Source organism: Oncorhynchus mykiss, chromosome 3 (genome assembly GCF_057628025.1).
Source record: "Oncorhynchus mykiss isolate SJ-2025 chromosome 3, ASM5762802v1, whole genome shotgun sequence".
In the NCBI taxonomy this organism is placed as follows: Eukaryota; Metazoa; Chordata; class Actinopteri; order Salmoniformes; family Salmonidae; genus Oncorhynchus; species Oncorhynchus mykiss.
The window spans coordinates 32,572,802-32,582,102 of NC_143024.1; the positions used below are offsets into that span (position 1 = coordinate 32,572,802).

Sequence of the window (9,301 nt, forward strand, 5' to 3'; positions counted from 1 at the left end):
GCATTGCTAAATAAATAAAACCTCTGGAGAAGCAAATGCTGTTGTTATACATGTCTAGTGATTTAACTATTAATTAGTCACATGAAATAGAACTTTGGACAGGGATTCAAGGAATGAAACAATTTCCTTCAGAACAATACTTGAAAGAAATGAACCAAGATAAATATTTAACAGTGTGTGATGAACAACTGTTCATTCGGCAAGTTTGCTTTTATTGTTATTGAAGAAGATTGAGGACCAAAACCTGTAATGGGCTAATATGCTAAATATCTTTAATGTGTCTGCATGTGATTTAGGTGGTCACCCTAATGGACATAGTACATGTCTGTGTCTGAACAGCTTTCTACTGGATCCCAGTTACTAGTGGGGACACAGGCGTAACAGATCCTGCCCAGGTCCCTCCAGCACTGGGGACAGTAGGCCGCCTGGCAGCCTGGGACTGTGCACTCCACAGCCCGGTCACCCCTCTGCCTCTCCCCACACACACAGCACCACCGCAGCCTGCAGCCCAGCCTCTCCAGTCTAGACAACACACCAGACAACACCTGAGAGGGAGAGAGTGGAGGTGAAGGGGAGAGAGACAGCAGAAAAGTGGGAGGAACAGAGAGAGTGGGATGGGGAAAGTACAGGAGGTAGAAGGGGCAGTGTTAAATAACAGTACAATTCAATGAAAGGAACATATTTCCCTAATTAGATTATTGGGTGTCGCATGGAATGAAAAGCATTAGTGAAGACAGAAGAGGATAATACAACAGCATGTAAGACCGGATGGAGAGAGAAGGGCCCAGGAAGAAGAGTGGGAGGGAGGCTGCATCCCAAAGAGTTTGTCTGTGTTTGTTTAGATTCGTCTTGGACATCATTCCTGGAAAAGAGTGAGCCCATTTGACTTCCAAATTAAAGGCACTGTCATTCTGTCATGAGTTCTCAGAGGTCATCCAAGAGCCATCCCATCAACTAAATCAGGAAATAGAAGGGTTCAAAGACCTTTAGGAAAATAAAGATGTTTCAACTCTGTTTAATGAAAGAGTAGTTAAATACACACAGTACGCACTGTTTTCTCTCCTGTTCCTAGCTGCATGAGTCGTGTCCGTTGCCTTTTGGTGTATGAGATGCGCCTCTGGATCTGCAGGTTATAAAGGAACAGAGCGCGCCTCTTCTCCCGCTAACAGACAGGCAGCCACAGCAGAGGGTGGACAGACAGAGAAATGAGGCAGTCAGATAAATGACAATGAGCTAATATACTGTGTAGAACAGTAGGGCCACAGACAGGTAAGATATAGAAAAATTGAGACATGAAAAGATAATACCTTTTTTTCTGCTGAATGAGATATTTGAATCACCCTGAACATGGGTACTAGACTTCACCATTTCTGTATGAACACTCAATACTGTCCACTATGAGGATGCTTCTGGAGCGCTGAACACCCGAGGCCAGTTGGATTAGTCTGTGGGCTGCACACTTTCACCATGTTGCACGTCTCTCCCACATGCTTTACGTGCAGCAGCTTAATTTTGCTTGATTTGTGAAACTAATCCCCTTCAGAGAGCATAAGGGGAAGACTAATAACAGTAATGACACTTCAGCTGATTTAGTGCTAAGTGAAACACACAGAGGGCAATCCTTCACTCTATCTACTATGTCAGTCTCTCCCCTCGCTGTAGTTTCTCTATAGGTGCTTTCACACTGGCATTTTCAACCCTTAAGTAAACCCAGGCAGCTATTCAATTAAGAATCTGGAATGGCAAAACACTTCTGGTTTTTGTTCCTACTTGATCTTATCATTGCACTCACCTCATCTGGTGTCCCATGTCTAAACCAGTACCTGATTAGAGAAGAATGAAAACCAGAAGTGTATTGGACCTCAAGGGCCAGATTTCAAACATGCACTTTCAACCAGGGCCAGAATTTTAAGTGCTCAAAATGCCTTTGAAATGCTCTCCCTGTTGTGGAAATGCCAGCATGAAAAATGTCTGTATCCCACTTTCCCTCCGTTAATCTCTTACTCCCGCTAATTCTTAGTTTCTCTGCATACAGTATACACTCCTTTTTCGCCCCTCTGTGCAGTACTGTAGGTAGGGCTTCAGTATGAGCAGAATACGTAGTGTCTAATGCTATTACAATAAGCTGCTCTCAGGTAAGCACTGCTTTACTCGACACACACGAGCCAGTGCATTTCTTACAGGATTGGGGGAAAAGGGCCACATTCACTCTGTGTACACATTGTGCTAAAGCCTATTGAATACATTGAATTATAAACTGGGTGGTTCGAGCCCTGAATGCTGATTGGCTGACAAACCCGTATACCACAGGTATGACAAAACATTTATTTTTACTGCTCCAATTACGTTGGTAACCAGTTTATAATAGCAATAAGGCACCTCTGGGGTTTGTGATATATTGCCAATATACCATGGCTAAGTGTTGTGTCCAGGCACTCCGCAATGCGTCTTGCCTAAGAACATATATGGTATATTGGCCATATACCGCACCCCCTTGTGCCTTATTGTTTAAATATACCTCAACCAGCAATGGTGCACAAGTTTGCATGAACAGTTATATATATTACGTCTGGATTAGGCTAGGTTTCTTCTCTTAGTCACGTTCCTATATGCATATGTGCATGTTTATGAAGAACGTGCATCTTATAAGCCTAGAGGTTCCTGGACTTCATTTGTGTTCATTTCATTAAACCCATTGTTTCATTTGGAACAATTAAGGGAAATAAAACATGTAAAAAACAATGTGCACAACTGGCCTTAATGAGGTAGCTCAGCTTATGTGTTGAATTTCACACAAATAGTGAATGATGTAAATTAAGGCCAAGCTTTCTCCTGAACAATGATTTGTTTTATTTCCATTTATACTCAGCAGTCGACCCAGTAGCTGCTCCAATTTCCGGGGAGATATCCGTAAACCATCTATAAGAACTCTGGGGAAATCCACCCTTTGTGATATCCAGATCGACTGCAAATACTAACAGTATAAGGAGCGCTTCTACTTTGTGGGACATTGTATTCTTTGTTTATTTGGAGGTCGACCGACAGGACCCTACTGTTTGTTCAAACCATCCCTGTGCCAATTCCACCAGGGATAAAAAAAAGGGGGAATAATAAATGTTAGCCTGCCTATTTAAAATGTTACATAGACTATGTGCATGTTGTGTAGAGTTTAAATGTAGCTGCTATTGATGTTTTGATCACAGTGGATGTCGTCACCTGTCTTGATACATTGCATACATTATTTTATGACCTTATAAATCTAGTTTATTTCCCTCTTCTTTTTAATTACCATACTGAGCAAAAATATAAATGCAACATGTAAAGTGTTGATCCCATGTATCATGAGCTGAAATAAAAGTTCCCTGAAATTTTCCACACACATAAAAAAGGCAATTTCTCTTAAATTCAGCACAAATTTGTTTACATCCCTGTTAGTGAGCATTTCTCCTTTGCCAAGATAAGCCATCCACCTGAAATGTGTGGCATATCAAGAAGCTGATTAAACAGCATGGTCAATACACATGTGCACCTTGTGCTGGGGACAATAAAAGGTTTTGAGGGAGTGTACTATTGAAATGGTGACTGCAGGAATGTCCCCCAGAGCTGTTGCCAGAAAATTGAATGTTTATTTCTCTACCATTAGCCATCTCCAATGTCGTTTTAAAGAATTTGGCAGAACGTCCAACCGGCCTCACAACCGCATACCACATGTAACCACGCCAGCCCAGGACATCCACATCCAGCTCATTCACCTGCAGGATTGTCTGAGGGGGTGCTGATGAATATTTCTGTCTGTAAGTAAAGCCCTTTTGTGGAGAAAAACTCATTCTGATTGGCTATGCCCGGCTATGCCCTCCCAGGCCCACCCACATCTGCGCTCTTGCCCAGTCATGTGAAATCCATAGATTAGGGTGTAATTTATTTATTTCAATTGATGGATTTCCTTATAAGAACTGTAAAATCTTTGAAATGGTTACGTATATATACACACACACCTTTCTTTCGACCCATTGAAAGACAGTTGAAACTTCAGAGAAACCATCCAAGTGGGTATATCAAATCAGAGCAATCAATCAGCACCTTGTGGCACGTACACTGTAGTGTAGGCTCTTAACAAGAGAACGTTCAATTATCAGATTTAAGAGCTGAGAATACCTTTAGAGGATTTAAGAGCAGAGGTTACCTTCAGATGATTTAAGAGCAGAGATCCCCTTTAGAGGATTTAAGATCTACATGTATGACTGGGACAAGGTGCTAATGTGAGAACTATAATTAACACAAATACTACAGATTACATACAGGCAAGCCTAACGTGCCGTGAATACGTTATACATTGTGTCATACATCCGAGTTACAGTATGCAGAGGTTTCGTTCAACCAAGAGGATGGTAGGTGTGGTTGAGAGTGGGCGTGTGTGGCCTCACCTTGGGGAAGTAGAAGGCAGCGATGACCCTGCGCAGGCGGTTGCTGTACACCTGCAGGCAGCACATCAGCGCCATCATCAAGAGGGGCACGAAACTCCACAGGTAGTCCTCTATGGTGAGAGCCCTCGGCTGGGGCAGACAGTCTGAGAGAGAATAAAAAGAGAAAGGGGGATTGTTGTTGATCTTGTAAATGTTGCCACGATTTGGCTAATCTGTGGTCTCACTTAATCCTGATTATTAGCACATACTATGAGAATGCCCATTTTATTGTGCATGGATAACTCCTAGTTGTCATCCTGCATATGGACAGACATGTGATGCTAGAGTATATGTGTGTTCTATGCCTCTTGACAACACTGTCTAAACTATCTAGCCAAGACAAGGCTGTACACCACTAGACCAGAGCAGATTAGTGTTGTAGCCAGTAAGACAGGGACAGGTCAACACTAACTAGCCACAACACACACATCTGGCACATCAGTCTTTGGCACATTGAGCAGTGAGATAACAGCAGAGAGGCCACCTACGCTGGTTACTAGACTGCATATCCAGGTTAGAGGAGGTGTTGAAGGCCCCGATGGTCTTCCTCAGGAGCTTGGCCATCATGGACTGTCCTCCCACGTTGATGTCTATGTGGTGGCTGCCTGTGGAACACAGTGGCATGAGTTAACACAATCACACTGTGATAATGATACGGTACAGGAGAAAGTGTGTGCGAGACTCACTGGTGAGGGAGAACTTTGTGAAAGTGTGTCTGCGGATGATGTCAAAGATGTGGTGGAGGACCATGTCGACAGCCAGTAGCACACAGACAAACACAGCCAGAGAGACTACCTGCAGCAGGCCCGCCATCTGTGGCCCAATGACACAGATCTGGGATTAGATTTAACTCCCTTTTGTGATTGTAAAAACACTTGGACAAGTATATTGATCAATCACAAGATTGTTATTCAGTCTATACAACCCTAAAGTCAGCAAGGACTGGAAAGATAGTAATGAACAAGTCATTGGAGAAAATGATTGGATTGAAATACACCCAGGAGAGATAAGCAACGCACCACTAGTTTAAGCTCACTGGGATGTATGGACAGGCTGCGAGGTTTGATGAAAAGGCCCCGCTCAGCTTTCTTCAAAGGTAACAGATAACGTTTGTCCTGAAATGTCAAATGTACATATCAGCTTCCAGACGTTATACACTCCCCTACGTATTTATTTGGACAGTGAAGCTAAAACAATTCATTTGGCTCTATACTCCAGCATTTTGGATTTGAGATCAAATGTTTTACATGAGGCGACCGTACAGAATGTCACCATTGATTTGATGGTATTATCATACACTCGTTTTGCTGTTTAGAAATGAAAGCATTTTATGTGTTTAGTCCCCCCATTTGAAGATATAAATATTTGGAAAAATTCACTTATAGTGTATTCAATTTTGTCAAAAATGTACTATTTGGTCCCATTTTCCGTGCAAAGAATACATCAAGCTTGTGACTGCAAACTTGTTGGATGCATTTGGTTTGTTTAGGTTGTTTCAGATTATGTAGTGCCCAATAGAAATGAATGGTAAATATCATGTTGGAGTCACTTTTATTGTAAATAAGAATGTTTCTGAACACTTCTACATTATGCCACCATGATTACGGATACTCATGAATGAATCGTGAGTAATGATGAGTGAGAAAGTTAGACATACAAATATCACCCACCCCACACAAACGCTCGCCTCCCTGTTATTGGTAATGGTAAGAGGTTAGCATGTTTTGGAGGGCATGATCTTTGTGCAACTTACGCACAATTCATTCATGATTACCCATAATCATGGTAGCATCCACATTAATGTAAAATTGTTCAGAAACTATACGTAAAAGTGACTCCAAAAAGAATACATTATTTACCATTACTTTCTATTGGGCATAACAAAACAAACTGCAAATGCATCCAACAAGTTTGTAGAGAGTCAGAAGCTTTATGTAGTCATTGCGCGCTAGGAATATGGGACCTGTGACACCTTTAAATGGGTGAGCTAAATGCATAAAGTGCATTCATTTCTAAACAGTAAAACAGATATGTATTAAAATATCCTCAAATAAAAGGTGACATTTGATCTCAAATCCAAAATGCTGGAGAATAGAGCCAAATTAAACATTTTAGGTTCACTGACCAAATATATACGTTATCTTTTGTTTGCTTACTGCTCTCTTTCTCCTGGCATCAATCTGTCTGAAGTAGGTGGTGATGTAGATGTTGTCAAAGCGAATGTCTTGTGTATACTGCCTCGCATAGCCAAACGCTCTTCACAGGAAGGCAGAGAGCGAAGAGAGGCACACATGCGTTGATTACATTAGAAACTGTATAAACACTTTATAAAAATAAACATCATCATGGTACTGCAGTGAGTCCAATGCAGGGGTGCATGACTTTAGTCCTCGAGGTCTGCAGTAGGCTGGCTTTCAACCTTGACTGATTCAGACCTGGGAAACTGGATGTATGGACTCTGGCCAATCACTGACAACAGAAAAGAAACGGACACTGCCACTTTGGAGAACTAAAATAGCCAGCTTCTCAAAAAGCAGAACATCTAACACACCCCTACATTAGATAGCATAAATACACATGTCATTCCATCATATCTAACTGAGTTGCTGTGTGGTTGAGTAGGCTCACGAGGTGAAGATGGTGATGAAGGTGCAGGAGAGGAGGAGCTGGATGAGGCCCAGAAACTGGTCCAGAATGACCTTGGTCTCCTCGAAGGCTTTACTCAGACCCTCTGTGAAATCTTCCCGTAGGGCTGACACACCGAACACAGACTGCTGCTCCTCCTCCTACACACTCTCTCACACACACACACACACACACACACACACACACACACACACACACACACACACGAGGGAAAGGTGAAAGCTCAGGAACCGTAAATAACATCCAATTAAAGTATTGTGCAAAGTGCATCTTCAAAGGAGTAGGGCATAATACATGTATTTTGAGTAGAGCAAACCTCCAAATGATCTAATTATGTGTAAACTACAGTCTTGTATTTCTTTCATTACTTAACTGCCTTGGTTTTAGTGAGAGCAGACAGAGGAGTTGGGCTGTACCTGCAGCACCACGTTAGTGCTGAATTCTCTGGACAGTGCGTCAATGGAGAAGTTGAGCTTGTCGAATGTTTGCCCAAAGTTCCCTTCCACTGGGATATCCTCCCTGCACCAGGGCTTCATGACTGACAGGAAAAGCAACCAAGCAAACATCATTCTAATCAGAAAAGCATGTCACCCCACTTGACCAAACATCTGGGCTACCAATGAAGTTGAACCCCTACCTCTCATGATGTCACAGAGGAAGTGGAATCTCATGGACACACACAGGATGTGGTTGATGACTGGGGCTTTGATGGCATCCATGCAGTCCTGCCACTTGACCTCAAACCACTCCCGACAGCGCTCTATCCCCTGCTCCACCACATCTGTTGCACAATGCAGAAAAATAGGTGAGTAATGTTAATACGTACATTCAGAACTAATTATCGACCAATAACAACCAACTTCAATCTGCTGAATAGGTTTTTAAATGCAAACCAACACTCACTGTCACATCGCATCATCGTCTTTGCTGCATACAAATCCTGGGTGCTGTTGCCAGCAGCAACAGGGCCCTGTTCCATGGAGTCATAGCCATACTGCCCCATGACCTCATCCCTGATGCTCTGAAACTTCCTGCTCACACTCTTAGCCTCGTCCTGGAACTCCCCATTATCCTCCTGACCCAGTAAAGGAAGGAATGAAGGAAACGTTGAGGACATATCCTTGAAATATCAGTTGATAATGTGAAACAAACCTACTGAACTAATACAATAGTGAACTGTGTCGCATTAGTAGATACTCAGACTGCTCTTAGGGCAGGTCTGCCGGTTTTGACTAGCAGAAGTGACTTTTCGTAGCAGGTTAGGATAATTAACGTAGCAGGTTAGGATAAATAGGTTTAGGAAAATTCTCATCGCAAATATATTTAGCTAGAACCAGGCCTGCCCTGAGAACAGTCTTGGTTTCCACTAATGCTCTTCTGCCAATAGTGGTCCACTGACCATGATAATGTGTAACTTACCACAATACCCTGCACCACCTGCATGAAGGGCTCCATCACCTCCCTCCACATGACCTTGCTGTGTTTGATCTGGAGCTCGATGTTGCACCCCATAGAGAAGGCCACATCCTGGACATTACGGTGGATGTTAGCGATTGGGCCTGACAGGATGATCAGAGGATTGCCGGTTTACACCACAGCGAAGCCATACTGCTAGCAATCTATTTGGCAAGTATCAAGGCAATACATTTTTTCCAGAGCTATTTTCAGTTTACCCCTATACAGGCCGTAGAGGACAAACAGCATGAGGTACGCCCTGCCACGAGAGCCGAGCATGCTGGGAAAGATCAGGAGGACCGAGCAGCGAAAGTAGGAGGAAAACGCCCCACCCAGAATACATACAGCTGAAAAACACACACAGAGCATGACTAATATGTTTCCAATTTGTTTCCTTTACTGATTGACTCCAAACAGTGTTCAATTGCAGTACCATAATCTACTCACCAACAAAAGCATATCCTGCTAAGAGCCTGTTTACACTGGTCATTGAGACATTGTGGAAGAGACCCAGAAATAAACCTGGAGGGGAGAATTCACAAGACACGTTTTAATACAATGAACTGCTCAAATTATAAACTGAAACATTGTAGCGTTGTGGAATCAGTCGACCCTACCTGCACCGCTGAGAGCACCAAATAATGCTCCCAGGAAGAAACGAGCAACTGGGAACTCCTGTGACCGACTAAAGAGGAACCGGTGGGCAAAATCTGGGAGAACCCACCTACTGATCCTCT

At 42.9% G+C, this 9,301-nt stretch overlaps 1 protein-coding gene across 1 annotated transcript; it reads right to left on the reverse strand.

Moving 5' to 3' along the window:
* Positions 1-166: 166 nt before the first annotated feature.
* Positions 167-9,069, reverse strand: dcst1 (DC-STAMP domain containing 1). Its single transcript, XM_090230573.1, has 14 exons — positions 9,012-9,069; positions 8,783-8,911; positions 8,529-8,668; positions 8,013-8,181; positions 7,747-7,890; positions 7,508-7,647; positions 7,092-7,249; positions 6,620-6,719; positions 5,483-5,578; positions 5,150-5,276; positions 4,952-5,068; positions 4,425-4,567; positions 1,052-1,162; positions 167-545 (listed from the first exon to the last, which is right to left on the reverse strand). Exons 1-14 carry the CDS (start codon positions 9,052-9,054, stop codon positions 306-308), a joined length of 1,857 nt encoding a protein of 618 aa, XP_090086699.1. The 5' UTR covers positions 9,055-9,069; the 3' UTR covers positions 167-305.
* Positions 9,070-9,301: the final 232 nt, after the last annotated feature.